General features: G+C 53.1%; 1 protein-coding gene across 1 annotated transcript; it reads right to left on the reverse strand.

The window, feature by feature from the left end:
• Positions 1-1409: 1409 nt before the first annotated feature.
• Positions 1410-8318, reverse strand: LOC128827544 (phospholipase A2 inhibitor NAI-like). The gene is made up of 6 exons (XM_054011492.1): positions 8211-8318; positions 6725-6862; positions 5563-5679; positions 3595-3747; positions 3058-3199; positions 1410-1905 (listed from the first exon to the last, which is right to left on the reverse strand). The coding sequence occupies exons 2-6, from the start codon at positions 6771-6773 to the stop codon at positions 1896-1898; spliced, it is 471 nt and encodes a 156-aa protein (XP_053867467.1). The 5' UTR covers positions 6774-6862; positions 8211-8318; the 3' UTR covers positions 1410-1895.
• Between the last annotated feature and the right edge of the window lie 16912 nt (positions 8319-25230).

The raw sequence follows: 25230 nt of genomic DNA on the forward strand, positions 1-25230 counted from the left end.
GTGGATTAAGGGCAGGACTCTCATTCCTGTCCCTGGGAGAAGTGCACTGGTTAGAGGAGTGGGGGTTGGGAGTGGCAGGACTCCTGGGTTCTGCAGAGTGGGGAGTAGGGTGTAGTAGAGCAGGGGGCGGTTGGGACTGAAAGTCTTCCACAGAGACAGGAGTGAGGTCTGGGGTGACCTCAAGGTCAGGATTCCTGAGCAGCATACAATGGTGAGCGGGGTCTAGTGATTAGAGCAGGGTGGGGGGTGGGGCTGGGAGCCAGGATTCCTGGGTTCCATGGAGAGGTGAGTGGGGTCAAGTCCTTAAAACTGGTTGTCGGGGCTCCTGGGTTCTATCCCATCTCTGGGAGGGGCGATGGGTTTAGTGGTTAAAGCAGAAGCAGGGAGCCAGGACTGCTGGGTTCTCTCTCTAGTCAGGGAGGGGAGTGAGGTCTAGTGGTTACAGCATCCCTAGCCCAGAGGGTGTCCCTTACTGAGCCCTCCTAAGAGGTTTTCAGGCTGGGTGCCCCTTGCCAGGGGTGGAGGTGAGTTCTGTGACATGCAGGGAGCCCATGTTAGAGCCCCAGCTCCAGGCTGAACAGAGCATGTGTCCTACTTCTTGAGCCCCACAAGTTGACCCGGGCTCTGGGACTCGTGGCCGCAGGGTGGTTTTGCACTGGCGATGGATCCACCCTCTCTCCCCACTTCTGAGAAGGGCTCTGATGTCATACCCCAGCTCCAGCGACTGGCCAGGTGGATGGGGTTGGGGGAAGGACGCCCTTTCCTGCGCCAGGAAGGCAGCGTGGTGGGGTGGAGAGAACCCTGCCATGGGATTAGCTCCGCCACTTGCCTGCTGAGTGACCTTGAGCTCGTCTGTTCCCTGTCTCTGTGCCTTGGTTTCCCTACTTCTGAAAGGGGGATAGTCACGTGGCTGGTGAGATGAAGGCAGCTGAGGGTCTAAGGGAGTTACCCAGCTGAGCTCACCAGAAGAGGAAGGTCAGGAGGCAGAGCTGTGTGTTGTTTCTTTCTTTGGTACTCTACAAGGAGGAACCCGTGATGGAAGGAAAATGGCCCATTGCTGACACCACGGCTAGTGTGTCCCCTGCCCGCATCTGTGGGGCCCCCGTCAGACAGGCACCCTGACCCTGGAGCATATATATATATAGCTATATATGTATCTGAAGAAGTGGGCTGTAGCCCACGAAAGCTTATGCTCTAATAAATTTGTTAGTCTCTAAGGTGCCACAAGTCCTCCTGTTCTTTTTGTCATTAAGTCATTATTGCCCCTCGTCATTTCCCACAATGGCGAACATTTCAATGGATAAAAATAGAAAAAAATGCTTAAAAGTAAACACCCTATGATCCATAGAAGAAAATTAAAATAAAATTTGGCCAAGCCTAGATCTAAAAAGAATTGAGAATTGTAGCTCCAGGACTGTGTTGCCTAATGTCACCGCTAGGGGTCACTCTAAGACTAAGCAGCTTCTTGACGGCTCCACTCATTTGAATTACAATTTTCCTCATCAAAATAAATGTAAAATTTCCAAAGAATTTTTGGGCTCCCGTTTTTTAATTAAGGGGAACGATAGAAAAGGGGAAGCGAATCCGGCCGGGAGCCCCGAGCCCCTGGGAGGGGAGAGCAGCTGAAGAGAGCAGCAGACGCAAGTGACGGGGATGTAATTGAGTGCAGCGTGGCCCTTGCATGGGGTGGAAATCAGGAAAGGAGCTGCAGCAGGAGGAGCCCAGCGAGGGCTGGGAAGAGGAGCCCGGCTGGTCCCGGAGCCGTGCCGGCCGCACCAGAGGCTGCTCTGCATTTTTCCAGGCTTCTATCTTTACTGTTCCCGTTGTGGGTCTGCAAATCCTCTATCATGTTGCAGAGGGACTCGGTAACACAGCCCTGCACGATGTTTAATGTGTCACCTCCACCTGTGATGGAGGGAAAAGCAGGTGATTGGTGTCAGGGGTGTCAGGAGCTGCTCTGGGACACAATGACCACCCCATCCTCTGCTCCTCAGAGCCCCACCTAGGCCCCCCACTGCCTCCATCTCCCCATCTCTGCTCCCCACAGCCTGTCTGTCCCTGGATGACCTCCCCCTTCTCCTCTGCTCTGATGCAGACTCACTGTGGGTCCTTGAGCAAGTCACTTGTAGCCCTGATCCAAAGACCACCGATGACCCCTGGTTTGGATTGGGCCTTTCTTACCCCACTGCTCATCTACCAAAGCAGTAGCTCAGTGCAGGTGGCAGCAGTGGGATCTCTATGAGGTTTTGTCAGGAATTAAGGCACCATGATGGGACTCAGGAAAACTAGAGTCAATTCCCAGTTCTGCCCCAGCCTTCCTGTGTGACCTTGGGCAAGTCACCTCATTGCACCGTGCCTCAGTTTCCCCAGCTGTAAAACAGGGAGAATGATCCTTCCTTTGCCTGTTTAGACCACAAGCTCTTTGGCGCAAGGACTGTCACTATGAACTTATTCAGTGCCTGGCACAACGAGGGTTTCCCATCTCGGTCGGGCTCTGTGCAGCGCCTGGCGCACTAGGGGCTCCCAATACTAAGCCAGGCCCTACCACAAAGAGCTTACACATTAAACTCTAGATAGGCAAAAGGAGGGAGGGGAAACGGAGGCAAAGAGAGGGAAAGCCACTGGCTCAAAGTTACACAGGAGCCAGCGCTGGGAATAGGACCCAGGTGTCCTGATCTCCAGCCAATAACTTTACCCAGCAGAGCCCACAACATCCTGTCCTAGAGTAGGAGTTTGGGACAGATGTGAGACCTGGGGGTCCAGAGGCCTGCACTGAACCATGCGCCAGCCACGGATGAACTTTTGGAACAAGTGTTAAGTGGTTTTCCCAGGGAATCTCTAGAGTGAGGTTAATGCACATTCCCCAGCCCCGGTTACTAAAAACCAGCCTTGCGAAGCTACACCAGGAGGGGGGCACCTTTGCTGATCCCCGGGGACCAAAGGTCCAAGCCATGGGAAGGAATGACTGAGAGAGTCATCAGGGCTCTGGGGCTGACTCAGGGATGCTTATGAACTTGTTGCAACAAGAAAAACCCAGAATAAATGAACTGAAGTTACCACGTGCCTCTTTTCTGGGTTGAGTAGTAACACTGGGTCTCGGCTCCAGTACACTCTATGGTCCCTTCCATGCATGGACCTGGGAATGAGAAGATGCAGCCACGGCAGCTCCGGCCATTGGGTTTGGTGTCAGCCGGGGGCACTGGGAAGAAGTGGAGCAAACGCAGTCAGCTCGGGGGACGAGCCCCAGGCGGCGTCGGGGCAGGGAGAGCAGTTGGGGGCTGCACAGCTCAGCCCTGGGTGCCCCCTGCAGGAGGAGCTGTAGCTCTGGGGTCGCTGGAGGCAGCAGGGGCAGGGGAGAGGTTTGCAGCAGGGAGCCCTGGGTCCCACCCCAGGTGGGGCCAGCTGGGTTCACACCTTGTTTGAGCCTAAAGCCCCGCCCACTAAACTCCACCCACCCAGGGGCTCAGTGTTATTCAGTGGGGCGCCTCCTGTAGGACAGGAGGACCAGTCTCAGGAAGTTAACCTGGGGTAGGTTCCAGGAAGCTGGCGATGCAGAGGAATGGTGAGGGGAGAGACAGAGATGGAAAGACTTACGTTTAAAGGTGGTTGTTCTGCAGGCATCTCCCACGCAACAGAATTTCTGAAACCTGAGCGTCTTTCCATTCCAAAATTTCAGAGACACGTAGCCAAGTTTACATTCCCTGGATGTCAGACAGGTCTTGTTTATCCTCTGACGCTCCCTTGGCACTGTACAGAAGGAGAAGACTTTAACACTATGCCCCCATATCCTTCATAGAGATCTTGTTATCATATGATTATAGCATAACTAGGATGTCTTTTACACCAGATAGGTCATGTGCGGTATCATTGAAAAGTTTATGATTTACTGAATATGATTATCCTATTTGTATACATGTATCATTTTTGTCTCTGAAGTTAGGAATATTGTCTATGCATCTATCACAAATGTGTTTACACCTGGGGAACGCCCACTAGACAGAATGCAATTAGTTCGGATGGCCGGTGGGGAAGGGCCATTAGGGAAAACAAAAAGTCTTTGAAGATGCTAATCACCCACTGAGAAGTCTTCCTGGGGATGCTAAAAACAGTCTCCGGGTTATGGCTGCAGGGTCATGTGACCAAGTCACCCTGGTACTGGACTCCATGATAATACTAGTATTTTTCCACTAACTGGGGTGGGAACCACACTGGGAGACAAAGGATTCCTGCCATGTGCAAAAATTATTTAAGGCAGGGGAGTGACATCATCGTGGTTCATTCTTCACTGAGACCCCACCCGAGAAAGAAGGCTGCTGGAAACACCTGAGAAACAAAGGGACTGAGCTGGGGCGGGGGCTGGGGGTAGGGTTGGTGAGCCCAGGCTAGAGGGTGTCTGGCCTGTGAAAGGAATATCTGGAGTTTTAAGCTGCAAGCAAGTCTCTGCAATCTGTCTAAAACATCATTTAGGGTGAGAATATAGTGTATTTGGATTTTCAGGAAGCCTTTGACATGGTCCCTCAACAAAAGGCTCTTAAGCAAAGTAAGCTGTCATGGGATAAGAGGGAAGGTTCCCTCATGGGTCAGTAACTGGTTAAAAGATAGGAAACAAAGGGTAGGAATGAATGGTCCATTGTCACAGTGGAGGGGTAAATAGAAGGATTCCCCAGGGATCTGTAGTGGGATCAGAGCTGTTCAACTTAGTCATAAATGATCTGCAAAATGGGGGGGAGGGAAACAGTGAGGTTGTGAAATTTGCAGACGATAAAAAATTAGTCAAGAGAGTTAAGCCCAAAACTGACTGCGAAGAGCTACAAAGGGATCTCACTAAACTGGGTGACTGGAGAACAAAATGGCAAATGAAATTTAATGTTTATAAATGGAAACTAATACACATTGGAAAAAATAATGCCAACGCTACATATAAAATGATGGGGTCTAAATTAGCTGTTACCACTCAAGAGATCTTGGAGTCACTGTGGAGAGTTCTCTGAAAACATCCACTCCATGTGCAGCGGCCGTCAAAGAAGGGAACAGAATGTTAGGAATCATTAGGACAGGGATAGATAACACCACATAAAATATTATAATGCCACTATATAAGTCTATGGGATACCCACACCTCGAATACTGTGTACAATTCTGGTCACCCATGCTCAAAAAAGATATATTAATATTGGAAAAAGTGCAGAGAAGGGCAACAAAAATGTTTAGGGGGATGGAACAGCTTCCATATGAGGAGAGATTAAAAAGACTGGAACTGTTCAGCTTAGAAAAGAAACGACCAAGGAGGGTATGATTAGGGTCTATAAAATCATGACGGGTGTGGAGAAAGTAAGTAAGGAAGTGTTATTTACTCCTTCTCATAACACAAGAACCAGGGCTCACCCAATGCAATTTCTAGGCAGCAGGTTTAAAAGAAACAAAGTGAAGCATTTCTTCACCCAACGCACAGTCAACCCGTGGAACTAGTCGCCAGCGGATGTGGGACTAGAATAGGACCCAGGAGTCCTGGCTCCCCAGCCTGTTCCCTGAGCCATGTTGATTAGGGTCCATCTCACCTACCCTCTGTGTCTTCTGACAGAAGGATGCCACAAGAGTCAAGCCCAGCGGGGCAGGTCTGTAGGTCGCCCGAGCAGGTAGTTCCTGGTCCACCGCAAACCTCACACTGCAGACAGGCCCCTAGAGAGGGAGAGAGACCATGATGTGTCTAGATTTGTCGCCCCCTCGCCTTCCCAGGGGTTCAATCCACACCAGCTGGGCATCTGGCCCCACTGACTCTGGTGAAGCGATGGCCAATTCACTCCAGCTGGAAACCCTACAGAAATGCCTTTTATTGTGTCTTGAGCACTGACATTCAGCTCTGTTCCCTTTCACTCACACTCGTCGGCGGGGAGGATCCTCCTTCCAACACTTCCATCTCCTTCGGACGGATCTGAAATTTCACCAGTTTTCAGTGATTTCCTCCATAAACAATTCCTCCCATCAGTGCCGGGTTTACAATGGCGCCAGTGGCTCCATGGAGCCGGGCCCATGCTCAGAAGGGGCCCCGGCCTGCTCCACTTGCTCTGCGCCCCGAGACCCCGCCAGCTCGCTGGCTCCTCCCTGCCCATCACTTGCTCCTCAGGCCGAAGTGGGGGAGATCTGGGTGTTGGGGCACTAGGGAGTGGGGGTTCTGTGGGGGGTGCTGTGCAGTTGTGGTGGGGCTGTGGGCAGGGGGTGCAGGGGAGGGGTGGTGTTGTACAAGGCGCTGGGCATTTGTGGGTGGGGGGGCGGGGGTACTGGGCATTGTGGGTCTGGGGGGGCTCTGGCCATAGGGAATTGGGGGGATGTTCTGGTGGGGGGCTGTGTGATGCAGCATGGGCCCGCCCCCGAGGGGAAGGGGCAGGCTGGCAGCACAAGGCCAGCCGGGCCACTGTGCGTCTGGCAACTGCCGGTTTGTAAATAGTGCTTTCTAACAGGTCTGACATTTCACCAGTTTTCAGTGATTTCAACCATAAATGTTTCCTCCCATTTCCAGAATGGTTTCACTCGTCGTCATGGGAACTTGTGGCTTCCAGTCACCTCCTCCTCCTCACTTCCACTCAGATGCTCCCATTTGACCCCCGTTATTCTGCTGCTCCTTTTCAGTTACTTTAACAAACAACTGAATGCAACAGGCTGCTCTAAGTTTTTATTGCATTGGCCACGTAAGGAACCAGCCTCTGTAGGAACAGACCCCACTCACCCGTAGCCAGGAGAGCAGCGAGGATGAAGGCAGCAAGAGATGCCCTCATGGTGATGGGGAAGCAGTAGATCGGCGCTGGGGTCTCGGATGAGGCCAAATCTCCAGCCAGGGGATTTATCACAGACAGGCTGAAATGAGCTTAGAAGAGAGATTGTACATGCATGAGCCAGTCGATAAGATGGGTGGAACGACAAAGCCATTTGCCACAACTCTGGGGTAGCCGCATCTCTGATCCCATTGTGGCTGGTATGTTTGTGGCACCCACCCGGAGAAGTCAGAGACAAACCTGAAATGCTCCTGCTGGAAAGTTGTGGTTTAAGGTGACTCTGTTTCTGGGAATCCAGAACAATCATACACAAGAACACAAAAAGGGGGGAGACAAAGCAGGCTGCTCTCTAAACAGAGGGAGACAAAGCAGGCTGCTCCCTAGGGCAGCAAGAGACAACTCAGCCCACCTTGTTCTAGGCTGGTTCTCTGCAGACTGCATCTAGTCCCACACTTCCCCGCAGAGCCCCCAGACTGCCAGCAGGACCAGGAAACCCCACTCCTCCCCCCCTCGAGGAGAAAGCTTGCCACTGCAAACAGTCCTTGATACACAACATCCAGCTCCCCGCAAAGAGGCTCTCAGCCACGCACTACTTTTAACAGCGGAGGGATCCCAGGGCCCGGTCCAGGTCAAACCTGTATCCCTCCTTCAGAGTCAAATTCCCTCTATGCCCCCCACCCTAGAGATCAGGGCCTGGGGCTGCTGCACAATCACCCTAGATTCTCTTTGGGGGAGGAGGAATTTTGCTGACCCCTCCCTCTCACTGAGGTGGGGTTTTGCTCCCCACACCGCACAGCAGTGCCACCTCCCCCACCTGCTTGGAGTCACTCATGCTGCCACGAACCTCAGGCAGCCATAGAGTGGGGGGAGACATTCCCCCTCCCTCCTGGCGGCAGCGACCTCTGCCCTCCCCCCGCCACTGTAACTGTTTGGGCACGTCTACCCTTGGGGGGTGTCATGCCATTGCCAGGGATCTGAAGCTGCCTTAATTTCCCCACCTCTGGCTGGACGCTCAGGCATCCCCATTCTCTGCCCCATGTTCCCTAGTAAGGGGGGTGGGGGACAGAGCTGATTTCCTGCTCCCGCCTGAAGGAGTCCAAGTGTCTACATGGGAGTCAGTCACCTCTCCGGTGCGGCAGCGGGCGGCTCTCGCACCCACCTCCCCTCAGTCTCAGGCAGCTGTTTGCACTCGCTGGAGAGTAACAGAGTCTCCCCCTTTGATACGACCCCGCCGCACCCGTCAGTTACCCGGTTTGCACGCTGGCTCGTGCCTTCATCAGCATTCATAGGGGGAGGGGGAGTCAGGACTCCTGGGTTCTATCCCTGGCTCTGGCAGAGGAGCTAGAACTAGTAGCCAAGCAGGGGGGCTGGGAGCCAGGTCTGGGAGGGGAGTGGGGTGTTGTGGTTAGAAAACCCACAGACCAGAGGGGCATCACTTACCTAACGATCCTTAGAGTGAAGTTTGCCCGCCGTGAAGTCGGTGGCTAAATCTGGGAAGCAGAGACGATGTACCCGTCTCTCGCTCTGGGCTGTCCCTGGCTCACTTTCCCCTTTGATAGAAGCTGCTGTGATGTAATATAGAACCGTATACAGATTTGCACACCTCTCCTGGGAGAGTCTGTAAGTTTCTATTCCCCTCGCCGGCCCTGCCCACCCTTGGGGCGTCTGTGCACGCTGCCAAATCCTCCTGCCTTCCTGCCGGGAAATCGAATTAGAGGAATGCGTGATACCAACTCCCCTTGGAAGACTTTGGGTGGCAATGACGGGGTAGCGGGTCACACAAGAGGGGCAGGACTCTTGGGTCCCACTCCTGTCCTTGGGAGAAGTGGGATCCAGAGGTCAGAGAAGTGGGGGTGGGAGCCAGGACGCCTGGGTTCTATAGAGTGGACAGTAGGGCACAGTAGAGCAGATTTGGGTGGACCTTGGAAATCTGGATTCCATAACGATGAGGGGTCTAGTGGATTAATGCAGGAGGAAGGGGGCCTGCAGGTCGGGACTCCTGGGTTCCCTAAAAAGAGCGGGGGTAGGCGAGTAGTTAAAACTGATTGTCAGGACTCCTGGGTTCTCTCCCCAGCTATGGGAGGGGAATGGGATCTAGTGGGATAGAGCACGGGGAAGGCTGAGAGCCAGGACACCTGGGTTCCATTCCCAGGTCTGGGCAGGGAGTGTGATCTAGTGGTTAGAGCATCCATAGCCCCAAGAGGTGTCACTTACCAAATGTTTCTTAGGGGGCTTCAGGCTTCCCCTGCCCACCAGTGACCACATTTCGGACACATAAGCCACTGATCAATTCTCCTCCCTGCCTGCTGAGAGACAACAGCCACAGGGACGCGTGAAACCACCTCTCCCTTAAACCTTGGGATGCCAACATGGGGAAGTGGGACACCAATGGACAGGGCGGCAGGACTCCTGGGTCCTATTCCTGGCTTGCTAAGGGCAAGTGGGTTAAGGGCAGGACTCTTGGGTCTCATTCCCGTCCCTGGGAGACGTGGCGTGCAGTACTTAGAGGATTGGAGGATGGGAGTGGCCAGGACCCCTGGGTTCTGCAGAGGGGGGAGGAGGGTGTAGTAGTTAGAGCGGGGGGGGGGAGTGATTGGGACTGGCAGTCAGCATTCCTGAGTTCCACAGAGACCGAAGCAAGGTCTGGGTGGGGCCTCAAGGTCAGGACTCCTGATCCCCACACATTGGTGAGCAGGGTCTAGTCACTAGCGTGGGGTGAGGGGCTGTGACCCAGGACTCCTGGGTTCCATGGAGAGCTGAGTGGAGTCTAGTACTTAAAACAGGTTGTGAGGGCTCCTGGGTTCTATCCCAGCTCTGGGAGGGGAGTGGGGTCTAGCGGTTAGAGCAGGGAAGCGAACTGAGGGTCAGGATGCCTGCGTTCTATTGCTGGCGGGTGAAGGGAAGTGGTATCCACTGGTTAGAAAAGCAGGTGGCTGGGAATCAGGGCATCTGGCTGCTTTAGAGAGGAGAGTAGGGTATAGTGGTTAAACCATGGGGGGTGGGGGTCAGCAGCATTTCTCCAGTCTCTGCCACTGAACATCTGTGGAAAGGACAGCCTGGCTGTGTTACCTTCTCCTTGTCAGCTGAGAGCACGAGGTACCACAGGGGTACTAATCTTTGGATGCGTCTCTGAACACATAAATGTCTATGTAAGGGATTGAGCATTGTAAGTGATACAGCTGGGTGTGTTTTCTGGATTCTTTCTTTCTTTCTTTCAAACTTCACGGCAGTAGTAGGCTGTTAACATTTCCCGTTTCACACAAGGTCTGAAAAAGAACACTCTTAGGTTGAAAGGGACCAATAGCTGCCTTGGGCGGGGGGGTTTCAGGGCCAAAGACAATCACTGACCTCATTAAAGACAATGGCTGGCCCAGGCCCTCTTTATGTTCAGCAGAAGGAGCAATGAAACCACTTTGTGGAGTAGAGAGACCTGTGGACAACGGAGCGGCTGCCCAAGGTACATGGCAGATCCGCAAAGTCGTGCTTGCACACAGAGGGGCAAAGAGAACGGCTGCAGCCCAAGTGGGTGGGAGTCAGGAAGCCACAAGCAGCAGAGATGGGTGAGGTCATGGGGGGAACAGAGCTGTTTCTTCTTTGATGCAGAGCCTGCTGGAGGGGCAGGTGTGGGGCCTAGTGGTTAGAGCAGGTATAGCTGGGCGCCAGCACTCGTGGGTTCTATTCCCAGTTCTGGGAGAAAAGAGGGGTGCTTTGGGTTGGAGTGGGGGGGGTCTGGGAGTCAGGACTCCTGGCTTCCATACAGAAAAGTCTGGGGATCTGGTAACTGTCACCCCCCCCCCCCCGTCACTCCCCCCCCCCTCCCCCCCCGCAGCATGGTACCCACAGCCCAGCTCTGGGTATAAGCCAGCTCCTGCTTTCAGTTTGACAGCGGTTTGAAGTGAAGTGAAGTGGAGCGGGTGGGGGGAGGGGTCTGTGTCTACACTTCAAACCGTGGTCAGGGCTGTTGGGTCTCTCTCTGGCTTGGGGAGGGGAGTGTGGGCCACTGGCTGTGATGGAGGACCCCCGTGGAGCAGTCCAGGGCCCACCGCCCTCACCCAGGAACAAGCCCTCACCTCGACTTCTCTATCTGCAAAATCCAGGGGTTTGGGCATCTGCTAACAACTGCTGACACGGGGGGGGGGGGGGCGGGGCAGGGAAACCCCTTTCCTGGGAACAGGGATTACGCTGCTGCCAAATAAACCCAGGGGCCCTCCAGCAGAGCAGAGAGATCAGGGGCTTTGCTGATGGAGTTCCCCCTTTCCCCCGTCAAAGTCCAGCCGCAGTTAATGTTGGACTGGGCGGAATTGCAAAGCCCCCTGCTCCCGCGCCAGAGACGTGCGTGAGGTGCCAATGGTCTTGGCCTCCTTCGGCCGTGACCTGGGAGACCAGCTCTCGTTCCCCCCACACACACACACAGCAGGGAACAGACTCCATCCACAATTTCTACTCCCCACTGGGACTCAAACTTTGACTAGCCACTTGGGTCACATGGCTCACTCCTTAGAAACGGGCCCCAGGTCCATGTGTGTGTGGTAGGTAGGTATATGGCTGGGGGAGGGGGATGGGGTAAAGTACCCCCAAACCATGCATCCCCCCCACTTGCTTCAACTCTCTTAAATCATACCCTTTCCCACTTCTAGTGAATCTCATGGGTAAAGGCAAAATGTACTTAATAGTGGAATACATATGAGATCTTTTAACTAGGGTTACCATACGTCTGGATTTTCCCGGACATGTCCGGCTTTTTGGGCCTCAAATCCCCGTCCGGGAGGAAATCCCAAAAAGCCAGACATGTCCGGGAAAATAGGGAGGGAGGGGTTGTGGGGCTTGGGTCCCGGCCGGGGGTCGGAGCCGCTGGGGCCGGCGGTGCTCAGCCGTGGGTCGGGGCTGCTGGGGCCGCCGGGGCCAGGGCAGGCCGGAGCCGGTCAGCTGGAACCAGGGCCAGCGCCCCAGGGCCCGAGCCGAGCCGGGCGGGAGACGCCGGGGCCAGAGCCTCTGGGCCTGGGCCAGCCGCCGGAGGGAGCCGCTCGGCCGGGGGGCCAGACTGGGCCGCGCCATGCCCCTGCCGCACCGCGCCCCACCCCAGCCCCAGCTTACCTGCTGCCTCCCTTTTTCAGGCTTCCCGCGAACATTTGATTCGCGGGAAGCACGGGAGGGGGAGGAGCAGGGGGGCGGAGTGTTCAGGGGAGGGGGCAGAGTTGGGGTGGGGACTTTGGGGAAGGGGCGGGGGCGGGGAAGGGGCAGAATTGGGGCAGGGCTGGGGGCGGGAAACGGGCGGAGTTGGGGCAGGGGCGGGGCACCATTGAGTGTCCTCCTTTTTTTAAATTAAAATATGGTAACCCTATTTTAACTCTGCTTTTTACCCTGACTTCACTAAGTCCAGATCTCCTGGGAAGAGACCCTTCGATCTAAGGAAATGTGTCTGCAGAAGTATGTTCTACTTAAAACTGGGTGATTGACAAGGGGTATTTGTTATCGCAGAGGGATTCTGTGGATGAAATATTGACCCACAGGAAGATGGGCATTTAACTCGTTAAGATCTGTTAGTTATAACAACTGAGTTGGCAATTCCTTCTCAGTCGTCCATCAGGTAAACTAAGGACACAGGACAATAAAAGATCCCATCAGTAATTAGGAAAACAACAGGTGGTGAAATTAGTCATGGAAAAGGAATTCTCCTTCCAAAAAGGAGTGTCTCTGTCTCACTCCCTAGCTAAGGAAACTCCTGGAAAGTTTGTCTGGGGATGAACGCTGGCAGCTTTCGCTGACCGCATATAGAGGAAGGGACTATGTTACCTTCTCTTCCCCAGCTCCGGGGGTATGTCTGTGTTCTGTATTCTGCCTAGTGCTGGATTCCTCTTTGATTAATAATCTTTGATTAAACAATTGCATTGGAGCCTGGCTGGTATGTAACAATCTCGAATTGTCATGAAAGTCACACACACAAAACTTAAACAATTCCTCTTTTTGTCTTTTGTAGACCATCGTTTTCTAGCTCCCCTGGCCAGCTGCAACCCGCAGCCAGACTTACCCATGTTTTGGACACATCAGCGCCCTGACAATTGCTTCCCTTTTTCTGCTGAGGAACTAAATCACACAAATTGGCAAAATGTAGTTTTTAGTCTTGGACTGGCAACGTATTGGTTTAAGCACTGAACTGGGAGCTAGGATGCTTGGGTTCTTTCCTGGCTTGTTTGGCGAGTGAGGCTTAAGGGTTCTAGTCCCACCACTGATAGGTGAGTGGGGTCTGGTGGGTTAGAGCAGAGCATACTGGGAGTCAGGAATCCTGGGCTCTCTCTGGGTGATGCATAGGAGGGTTAGGAGCCAGGACTCCTGGGTTCTATCCCAGCTTGAGGAGAGGAGTGGAGTCTAGTGGACTAAAGAAGGGGAGCCCCTGGAAATAAGGACTCCTGGGTCCTGTACAGAAGGAGTGAGGCCCGGGGGCTACCAGAGCACCCCCTCATTGATACCCCCCTTTTCCCCTGCAGCATGGTGCCCACAGCCCTGCTGCTAAGTTTAACCACAGTCGGAGGGTAAAGTTGGCTTTCACTTCCATTTCCACACAGTCCACGTGTAATCCTTCTGCCAGATGAAGTCAATATCAGGGGGTTTCTTTTCAACAGTACAACACAGAACTGGCTTGATCCCCCACCCAGTAACCTGGGAAAATTACATAAAGTACCCCTGGGCATCTCTGAGAGGTAATACTTCCCCACTTGCAAACAGAGTGTAGAAAAGAATTTTTTAACGAAAGGAGGGAAGTCGCCCTACATTAATTAGGGGAAATGCCACAAGCAGGATTCATGATCAAAAAACTGTGAGCAGGACGCCCACCCCAGAGTGTGTGGGGCAGAGCCTTCCGCCTCCTGTTCTTGAGTCCTACAACAAAAATTGCCTTTCTTGTGCCCTCACCACACGGACAGTGGTTGTCCTTGGTCAGTGAGGTCCCAGGGTTCAAAAGTGCATCTCTGCGAGTTCACCTCTCACCCGGGGATGAAGGCACCTGGCTTGCTCCGCCATCTGAGAAGTTGCTCTGGCTGGCCACCCCGCCAGCTGAGGCTCCTCTCCGCTGTCCGCCCCGCCCTCCCACTTCCTCTCCACTGGCCACCTGCTGCTCCTTGCCATCTGGCCATCTCACCAGCTGCTGCCTTCGCTCACTGGTCCCCTTGTCAGCTCTGAGGCTGGGCAGAGACACAGACGTGATTGCCAGCTCTTTTAAGCACATAAAATAACAAAAGGCTCCTAATGGATCCCATTTCGTTCTATCTTTGAACAGTGGGGAAGAACAGGTTAAACCAGACCAAGAACTCTTAGGGACCATCCACACCTGGCTGGGACACCTGTCCCCATCCCTTTCTGCTTTCACAGGGCTCTGGCATTCGAGCCCCTGGCTTAAAGAGGTCTTTTCAGCTGAGGGTGACCCCCTCACTTGGGGCACAATTCTGCTCCCCTTCATTCATACAATAAAGACAACAACACTGATAACAACATTTCACTACCCCGGCATTCAGATTTAAAAATTTTATTAAGATGATGTTTAAAAAAATTGAACAGTACAGAGTATAAGCGTAGAAGTTTCTGGTTATTAGGGAATAACGTACAGATGATCAAGGGGTGCGAAGTTTGGTTTAAGATCGGATGGCATAAGGAATACATAATCTGCAATATCCCCGATTGGGGGTAAAAGGTTAACAGGTCAAAGTGCAGACATTGAGACATTGAGATATGTCTGGGTATGTTGTTCATGTAATAGCCATGTTCAGGTGTGGAGTTTAGGGAGTGGATACGATGATGAGGATGGATTGACCCTCATTTGGTGAGATTTAACATTCAGTGAGTTTATGGTCCCAGTTCATATGGTCCAATGGAAAGTCTCTCAGTCCCTTTCTCATGGTTGATGCACAATGTCGCTCCGGCTCACGCCTCCTGGTACTGTCGGTGGCCAGTGATGTGTTCGGTGTAGATGTCCCTGGATCATCGGATTGTGTCTGAGACCAGGAGGTGCTGCATGAGCCATGCATAGCGTTGACCGATCCCACAGGTCCACAGCACACGCTCGTTGTAGGGGTCCCAGGCGCCCAGGGCTCCGACAAACAAGGCGTCCATTTGCACCTTGTAGCCCTTCGCTCTCAGGTTGTCGGCCACGGGGGCATGTACTTTTCCATTCTTTGAGCTCGGGCTTCGTGAAAGGCCGGGGTCCTGTTCTCAAAGGAGACCATGACATCGACAAGGATGATCTTTTTCTGGGCCTCGTCAGTTACGATGACGTCAGGTCGTAGCTGGCTGTCGGTACCGGCGATGTCTCCCAGGCGCGGTTTCACCAGGCGGTTCGGGACAGCGTTGTGGCACAGCTGCCAGGCTCTGGAGTGGGGCTTTCAGCTGCACAGGACATGGGGCAGGGTCTCATTGGAGTAGCCACACTTCCTGCAGCGCTTGTCTCGGTTCCCATGGTGGACGGCTCCGTTGAGCGGGACGCAGTTGAGCCGGGCAAAGTGGATGAACCGTCAGTCGACAAATGGGTGAAGCTGTCCCCGGCGAGGAAGTGGTTGCTGGCATCCCACTTGCTGGTGAACTCAAAGGCTTTATCCTGGTCCGGTTTATGCTTCAGGGTTTCCACATACAGCGAGTGGACGGCGGCATTCATGGTCCTCTCCAGCATGCCCCTGGCACTCAGGGTGACGATGGTGTTGTCGTTGGACCTGATCTGCGGCAAAGGACTCCCAGCTCCTGGTGCTCCTCGCACCACTCGCAGCGGCAGCCGACACGCTTCCCCAGACGATGAATGGCATTGCGAGCGCAGGACCACAGTGAAGCGATGTCGCCCCCATCTTGTCCAAATTCGCCATCCAGGGAGCCGTTCAGGAAGGTGGCGATGTCTTGGCTGGAGCGGGCTCTGCCGATCCACTTCTTTGTCGTGTCATGCAGGCCGTTCGCCGCAATGTTCCTTACCGTGCTGTCGGGACACATCAGCAGGTGGAAGGCTTGGATGATCACTGCAACGTCGCACAGGTCACCCATGCGGGGGACATTGGCGCCGCCGTGCCTGTGGGTGATGTAGACCAGCTCCTTCCTGTCTCTTTGGGGAAGGAACAGCCACTTCTTCACCAGCTGCCGGATTATCTTGTCTGCCCTGTTGAGGGGTGTTACCAGATTTTCCTGATACTTTGGACTATGCTCATTTATTAGGGTTACTTTTCAGTGGGGTGGTAGGGGGTTCTGTAATTCTATCAATGTCCTGCTTGTGTCAGTTGTGTTCTCATATGGAGCTCTCCTTCTCCCTTCTGCAAGTCCTCTCCCAATGGAGCTATCGTGCAGGACCTAAGTTCCCCAGGGCTGGGTTCCTCCAGCCCCAGAACTGGATGAACACACACACACATACACAAAACAGAGCAAGTCTGAGTGGACCGGGTCAATCAGTACTTTCAAGCTGACCCTTTATATGTCCCTGGACTCAGTGGGCTAGGCCAAGCAGCTCTTTCAAGCTGCCACTCTTATGTGCCACAAGTTCAGCATGTCCCTATCCCCACTGTCACATTACAATTGTATTGGTAGTAACCCACTCGATGAGCAAACCCCACAGTATTTTGGGCGCTACAGGGATCTTTAGCTTAGGTTAAAGAAGCGTTGCTGTTGAGTGAATGGGGAAGCTAAAAACACAAAAGAGTAAAGTTCAGAGAGGGGGGGGGATCTCACCACTTCCATGAAGCTTGAACTGGTTGGGATTCCCAGGTGATGGTGGTAGCTCAGGGTCCTGAGTGCTGGAGATAGGCAGAGCCCCCAGCACAATCAGTCAGGAGAAGATGAAGTTCCCATGGACTGTTTGGATCTATGCATAAGAACAACAATGGTTCAAGGGAGAACACTAGATTTGTTTATGGGTAAACTGATGACTCCAGGGTTTTCTTTAGGCTAGACAATAGGAGCTGATCACTCTTGGCTATGGGTGGTGTTTCTTCCCGGGAGCTCACAATGCAATTAGGCAGCTTCAGTATTTTGGATTCAATCAAGGATTCATTACTAGAATTGGTCTGATAACTGCTGAGCTGGGTGTGTGCAGGCAGGTTCATTAACATCTGGAGCAAAGATCCCCCAGGATGCAGTGCTTCCCTGCTTTACTGGTCCCAGAGTTCAGTGCGGTTCTTGCCTTGGAATCTCTGTTCTCCATTCTGTTTGCTAATGGAGATGCCTCCCTGTCCCATCTTTGATGCAGATGAGGCCTGGGGGTGTTGCTTTAATCCTATCACCCTTGTCAGGAGGAGTCTAGGTGTCCCCCCGCCCCCAGCCTTCCCTGCTCTCTGCAAGTCTTTTCTCTGATCGGTTTTGGTTTAAGCAGAGGCTGGGGGAGAGGGGTGTCCTTCATGAGTCAGACAGGCTGAATACTGTGCCCTGGTTCTCCAGGAACACAGAGTTGATTGGTATCAAAGGCACCTTTGCCATGGCGGATCCCCTTAGGACGAACGAGATGCGAGGGATCAGGAAGGTGTTCAAGGTGTTAATCTTCTGCCACGGTGCCAGTAGGGAGGTGTCAACCTTGGCGGCATCCTGCAAGATCTCCTAGATGATGTCCATGGGTGTCTGCTGGACACGGAAACCCATCAGCGTGCCCAGGTGCTGGTACCCCTCCCACTCTGCCAGGGGGATGATGGGCTCGCCCTGGATCTGGATTCCCGTCACCGGCACCGAATGCCTTTTGCTGCCATCTATGTGGAGAGTTGCACATTTCTTTGCTTTGAAGCGGAGCCCCATCCAGTCGGCAGCTCAACTGGTGGCGTCTATGATTGTTCCTCCCATAATGCTTTATGGGAATATACTTATGAAAGTATATAGTTATGACATAACTGGAATATGTTTTATGCTACTTATGCCATGTAACATATCTCTGCAAAGGTTAGGATCTACTGAATATATTCATCCTATTTGTATGCATGTATCATTTTTGTATTCGAAGTTATGAATAATGGCTGTCTACTTGTTTGATTTTAATTAGCCTTAGTAAGGCATTTCGTCAGCTTCTTTAGAAAGGAATTTGCAAGTTAAGTGCCCAATCAAGAAACACTTAATGCACAGTGGATCTTAGAAGGCTCCAAGTCCACATAAGAGGTCTACATGAGGACATTCAAGCTAACATGAACTATGGCTTCTACCTATAAGTTCTGAGTCATGTATGGTCATGTGACTTGCCCATGTGACTCCAAAACTCCATCTTGTAGCTGGGATTCTACACATGGGGAGGAGGGGTCTCCACCCACAAGAGGAAGTCTATTTAAACCCCTGGGAGACCTCTCCATTTTGTCTTCAGCTGGCTCAAGAGACAGCCTCTCCACCCCAAGGGATACCTGAAAGAAACTGGTTTAACTGGCTGTTAAACCTTGGGATGCCAAGATGAGGAACCGGGTCACCAACTGGCTGCTTTAGAGAGGAGAGTAGGGTATAGTGGTTAAACCATGGGGAGTGGGGGTCAGCAGCATTTCTCCAGTCTCTGCCACTGAACATCTGTGGAAAGGACAGCCTGGCTGTGTTACCTTCTCCTTGTCAGCTGAGAGCATGAGGTACCAAAGGGGTACTAATCTTTGGATGCGTCTCTGAACACATAAATGTCTATGTAAGGGATTGAGCATTGTAAGTGATACAGCTGGGTGTGTGTTCTGGATTCTTTCTTTCTTTCTTTCAAACTTCACGGCAGTAGTAGGCTGTTAACATTTCCCGTTTCACAGGAGGTCTGCAAAAGAACACTCTTATGCTGAAAGGGACCAATGGCTGCCTTCGGGGGGGGGGGGGTTTCAGGGCCAAAGACAATGAATGACCTCATTAAAGACAATGGCTCACCCAGCCCTTCTTTATGTTCAGCTGAAGGAGCAATGAAACCCTTCTGTGGAGTAGAGAGAGCTGTGGACAACGGAGAGGCCGCCCAAGGTACATGGCAGATCCGCAAAGTCGTGCTTGCGCGCAGAGGGGCGAAGAGAACGGCTGCAGCCCAAGTGGGTGGGAGTCAGGAAGCCACAAGCAGGATTGGTGAGTGAGGTCGTGGGGGGAACAGAGCTGTTTCTTCTTTGATGCAGAGCCTGCTGGAGGGGCAGGTGTGGGGCTTTCTGCACATGGAAGCAGTCTGCTGCTCTTTGTTTCTGCAGCATTCAGGGGAACAGACCCAGGTGCGTCTTGGCAGACTCAGAAGGTTGCATCAAGACTGTATCAGAATTTCTTCACCACTGTCCTAGCCTCCTAACCACAACAACCCGGCCAGGCCCGGGAAATTGGCCAACCGCTCAGGTCACACAGGAGGCAGAGCAGTGCAGTGAAATAGACAAGGCCACAGAACCGGCCCTAACTTGTGTCTCTTGGGGTTTTTTTGCACACGCTTTTTTCTGGCTCAAGAACTGCTCCGAGCATGACCTGCTTCTGTGTCTGACGGCTCCAGGGGTGATCGCTGGGTGGTGGAAGGAAAAGTGTTTGTACTGTAGGTGGGGAGTGGGATCTACTGGTTAGAGCAGAGGGGGCGCTGGAAACCTGGACTCCTGGGTTCTATCTCCAGCTCTGGAGGGGCATGGGGTGGAGTGGGCAGAGGGGAGCCTGGGAGTCAGGACTCCTGGGTTTTCTGACCCAGCCCAGGGTGGAAGGCGAGGCAGCTCTCCCTTCTATTTCCCCAGCATCACGGCAAGTAACAGCAGTTTGAAAGTGAAGTGAAGGGGTGGGGGCTGCATCTGCCCTTCAAACAGGGACTCCGGGTTGCTGGGTTCTCTCCCTGGCGTGGAGAGGGGAATACAGTCAGGGTGACTATATTTCCCAAAGGGAAAACTGGGCACAGCCCAGGGTGGTGTGAGCCTCCCCGCCCGCCGCCCTGTGGCACGGCTTGTCTGAGCAAGGCTGAGGTCACTGGTTGCTGGAACCCTGTCTGCCCCTTCCGTGCACAAGCCCTCCCTCCCCCCTACAGGGGGCAGAGATTGCTGCTCACCCCTCTGCACTGCACCCCACCTTTTTCGACAAAAGTTGGCATTTGTCCCATAATTGCTCTTGCCAACTGATAATTTTTTACGGACACTTTTGCCAAAAAAAAAAGTCAGGCCAGTGCTTAAAAAGGGGACTGTCCCAGCCAAAATGGGACAGACGGTCACCCTAAGTGCAGTCCAATGGCTGGGATGGGAGACCCCGTGGAGCAGCACAGTGCCCACCGCCCTCAGGAGCAAGCCCCCCCCCCCCTCCACTTCCCTATCTGCACGATCCAGGGCCTGGGGCATCAGCTAACAACTGCTGACACACAGCGGGGGCGGGCGGGAAAACGCCTTTCCTGGGAGCAGAGCTGGACAGACGCCAGTGGCTCCAAGAACACCAATGCTGGCATCTCCGAATGAACCCGGGGGCCCTCCAGCCAGCGCTGCTGCAGAGCAGAGAGATCAGGGGCTTTGCTGATGCAGTTCCCCCTTCCCCACCCGAGCGGCCAGTCAAAGTTCAGCCGCGGTTAATGTTGGACCAGGCTGGAATTGCAAAGCCCCCTTTGGCCGTGACCCAGGAGATCAGCTCTCTGCCCACCCAGCGCTTAGCAGGGAACCCAGGGCAGGGCAGAGCAGGGTAGGGGGTGAGCTCCCAGCCCAGTGAGGAGTGACTCACAAGGAAAGGGGGTGTGAACCTGCCCTGGAGTTTTACTGAGCACTGTGTGAATTGGGGGGCGTGTGCACACATGCATGACAGCCAAAGGATCTGAAAACAAGGCCAAGTGCAGCCCGCGGGTTTTTCTGCTTTTCTCTGGGCGTCTATTTTAGTTGATTTTATTTTTTGCCGAGAGCTGTTTTGCAGAGTGCCCCGCTCCCTCCGGCGAGCACGTTGTGCCCACAGAGTGTCTGTGCAAGCTGGTGCCGGCGGAGGACACCGTTTGGGGTGCCCGTGTAACCCACACACCTTCTGGGTGTGGGGGTCTGTCCCATCTAGTGGTACTGAGACCTCTTAGAGAGAGAGAGAAAATGAGTTTGCTCTACAGCCTTAGCAACCGGTCAGCTGGCTTTTAGCTCATGCGCTAGAGTCTCATGCGCTAAGCTCTGGAGGTCCTGGGTTCGATCCTGCCCCCTGATGAGGGGAGTCTGTTGGCGTTACATCCGCAGCCCTGCCTCTTTTCAATTAACTCAGCTGTCAGGACACGTGATTCACAAACTCTGGGCTAAGACGAACGGGGCTGTGCACCCAACCTGGAGTTTTTGGAGGAGGGTTTTTGCTGAGCGTTGCTGAGGAAGCGGTTTAGTTGGGGGAAGCAGACCACTCAGAGCTACGCAGAAGGCAACGCAGCGAAGCCTGCCTGCATAGTGTGGTCCCTCAAACGCCTATAGCAAGGGTATGAGGCTGGCTAAAGAGCGTACGCAAAGATGCTTTCCTTTTGTTTGTGCTTGCTCCTGTGTTCAGAGAAGCGGGACTTGGTGTGTCCCTTGTCAATAAAAGGCCTGCTTTAAAGATGCTACCAGACTCCATCACCTATTTCTACCCCCCCATGGGACAACTTCCAAGGACCCCACTCCTTGGACACAGGCCCTGCATCCTTGTGTGTGTGGTAGGTAGGTATAGGCCAGGGGAGGGGGGCAGTATAAAATCCCCCCCGAGCCATGCACTTCCCCTTTGCTTCAAATCTAATGATTCTAATGGATGAAGGCAAAATGAACTCAATAGATAGGTATGCGATCTTTTAATCCTGCTTTTTACCCTGACTTCACTACGTGGGAAGAGACCTCCTCGGCCTAAGGAAAAGTATCTGCAGAAGTATGTTCTACACAAAGGTGGGTGATTGATAAGGGATGCTTGTTACTGCATGTGGGTTCTGCAAATACAGACCATTTCATTCATTAAGAACTGTTAGCAATTCCTCCATATTGGCCCATCAGGTAAAATGAGGACCATAAAGGACATCCCATCACAGAACATGTGGCGACATTTCCCATGACTCATGGGAAAGGATTTTTCCTTCCAGAAAGGAGTGTCTTTGGGTGACACCCTAGCAAAGTAAAGAGAGTTGGAAAGTTCATTTGGGGATGAACGCTGGCAGCTTTCCACCACGTACAGAGGAAGGGACCGAGCTACCTTTTCTTCCCCAGCTCCGGAGGTATGTCTGCGTTCTGTATTCTGCCTAGTGCTGGACTCATCTTTGGTTAATAATCTTTGATTCAACAATTGCACAGGAGACTGGCTGGTATGTAAAAATCTCGAACTGTCATGAAATTCAGACACACAGAACGTAAACAATCCCTCTTTTTGTCTTTTGCAGACCATCGTTTTCTACCTGCCCTGAGCAGCAGCGACCTATAGCCAAAGGTGCCCACATTTCTGGACACATCAGGGCCCTGACAATCACTTCCCCTCTCCCGCTGAGAAACAAAATCACACACAGAAGCAAAACACAGTTTTCAGACTTGGCCTGGCAGCCTATTGGGTTAGCAGTGGACTGGAAGCTATGGAGTGACTTGGGTTCTTTCCTGGCTTGTTTGCCACGTGCGGATTAAGTGTCGGACTCCTGGGTTCTAATCCCACTCCATGAAGGGAGTGGGGTCTAGTGGGTAGAGCAAGGGAGTCAGGGGTGCTCCTGAGTTCTTTCCCCAGCTCGGGGAGGGGCGAGGGGGTCAGCTGAGTTAGAACAGGGGGTGGGGAGCTGGGATACCTGGGTTCTATCCCCTGCTCTGGGAGGCGAGTGGGTTCTGTACAGAAAGAAGGGGAGTCTGAGGGCTGAAACAGAGCACCCCTCATTAGTACCCCCCCCTTTCCCTGCAGCACGGGGCCCGTAGTCCTGCCGCTAAGTTTGACCACAGACTGAGGATAAAACTAGCTTTCACTTCCATTTCCACCCACTCTCCACATTTGGCAGCGGTTAGAAAGTGAAGCGGAGCAGCAGCTGCAGGAAGGATGAGGGCCGGGTCTGCTCCTCAAACGCTACAGCTCCAGGGCAGAGATTTGCTCCAGCGACAGGCGGGGCTCTCCCGTCGCAGTCCTACTTCCACCTCTCGGAGCAGCTGCAGCTAGTTCCGTGGGTTTCGTCGGCTGGCTTAACCACGGCGCTCGGGGTGGATTTGTCACACCCCTGAGCAATTGAGCTGGGTGGCCCTGACTATTTAAGGTCGGCCTGGCCTGGCCTGGCCTGTGTGTGAGGCAGAGACATAAGGAGACGGGCTGAACGCACGCCACGGGCATGTGGGGTGAGGAAGGCAGCGTGTCCTCATGTTCAGAGCCCCACTGTGGGGGTCCAGTCCACAGCTCTGCTACTGGATGGGAGAGACAGAGACAAGCTCGGGAGTTTATCTGGAGGTCGGACCTGAAGACGCGCTCTGTGTAGCTCAAAAGCTGGTGTCTCTCCACAATGGAAGTTGGTCCAGTGAAAGCCGTTCCCTGCCCCACCTTGTCTCTCTAACATCCTGGGACCAACGCGGCGTCATTTCACTCTTTCAAGTGCCCAGGATGGCAGTTCGTGCCATTCCTTAAATCCCCGTCAGTGTGTTGCTACCGAAAACAAAAAATAATTCCTTGTTGCTCTGCAAGTGCTGCTACAAAGTAGCCCCAGATTCCGCCCTCGCCTTTGTGACTTATTTCCTATTTCGGACTCTTCGGAGACCCTGTGGCCCGTGATTAGAAAGTCCGGCAAAAGACAGTGTGTATCTCTGTGGGCGGAATAATGAGTTTGGAAGAGTTTCTGTCTGACAGACGCTCGCCCGTGCCGCAGCACAAAAACTGACAGAGAACGGGTCCAAAGCCATGTCACAAAAAAAAAAAAAGAAACGATTTCAGTCAGTTGTCAAAGTTTCCAGGAAAAGTCAGACCAAATCTCTCAGCCCTCTTCTTCCATGTGAATCTTTTAAAAGTTTCTTCTTCTTCCAGTGACAGCTCTGATGCAGGTGTCATTGGCCACGGCCTGCCATCTTCCACCATTGGGACAGAGGTGTAAAACATCCCCTCTGCTTTGGAGACCAGCCATCGGGTGATGGTTCCAACCTACCTGGCTCTACTTCTCTCTCTTCCTGGTTTGCCTGCCATCCTGCAGGATCGAGTTGCCCTGGGATCAGTGAGTGACATGTCCCCAGAAAGCTGTAATGACAGCTTACCAAAGGTTGCAACTAATTGTGCTTTTATAAAATTCATCCTTCTTGGCAGCCCGTTATTTGGCTAACCATATCGGGTCATCTCCAGGTACCAGGAATAAATCCAAGAATGAAACTTAAGCGGGCGTGGAGGGGAACTTGGTTAACGCTGGGTTAAGGCTGCCTGGTGATAGGCCCTGCCCGTGCAGAGCATCGAGTTCAGCAAAACACAAACATCTGAAAAACAGGAAATTGTGAGTTAAGGCAAACGCCTGCACTGTCATCACTGCCTGTAACCTCTCCCAGTGATGCTTCACAACACCCTGGAGACACATTCTCGCTCGCTGCCTTTTCACGGCAATGGACAGGGGGTCCCCGTACTGCCCCTACGTACTCCAGACACTGACCTTCTCCCCCGGGACATGGACAATTCACAGCTGCTTCATATCCTTTTCTGGCCCCTCTACATGTGAACTCGGGAACCCACCTAACTCTCTACCTGCCAGCTCCCGGGCCCTGCCGCGAACACGATCCACCCAGTCCTGTATTGACACAACGCAGATGGGACCCTTGTGGCATGGGAGGGTTGGGGAGACTCAGTCCAGATCTGCTCATATCACAATCACAGCCCCTAGTGTCAGAGTCATTGAATCCAAGGATTGGAAGGGACCTCAAGAGGTCAAGTCCAGTCCCCTGCACTCATGGCAGGACCAGCACCATCTAGAATATAAAGTCCAAGGCCAGAAAGGACCGTTGGAATCATCTCAGACCCCCCCCCCCGCATCACATCGGCCCCCCTGAATTAATTCCTTGAGCCGACCTCTTTGAACAACATCCCATCTGGATTTAAAAATTGTTGGAGATGGAGAATCCACCGCGCCCCATGGTAAATTGTCCCAGTGGTTAATTACTCTCACCATTACAAAATGACGCCTTCATTCCAGGCTGAATTTGTCCGGCTTCAACTCCCAGCCATTGGATGGTGTTAGATCTTCCTCCGCTTGGCTGAAGAGCCCGGGGTCCAATATTTGTTCCCTTTGTTGGCACTTATAAACTGGGATCAAGTCACCCTTTAATACCCTCTTTGTCAAATAGATGGAGGTCTTGGAGCTCTTCCAACACATCTCTCCACCATTTAGCACAGCTCCAGTGAATGCCGCTGGAGTGCGATCACCATTGGAACAGAGTGATGGCTGCCTGGGCATTTACCGTAACTTGGTATTTCCTGGTTTCCAGAAGGTTCGATTTTGCTGGACTCGTGTGACAATGCGGTTCTGGCGGAACCCAACTGAGAGTGCCAACTCAGGACAAATTGCTCAAACAGGGCAGTTACAACCCAAGGCTGGGGTTTTTCCACCTCTAAGGCAAACCAAACTGGCCAGACTAGGAGGACTTCAGTCTCACCCCATTGGCTAACCGCAAGTCTC

This window comes from Malaclemys terrapin, chromosome 21, assembly GCF_027887155.1.
Source record: "Malaclemys terrapin pileata isolate rMalTer1 chromosome 21, rMalTer1.hap1, whole genome shotgun sequence".
Taxonomy (NCBI): Eukaryota; Metazoa; Chordata; order Testudines; family Emydidae; genus Malaclemys; species Malaclemys terrapin.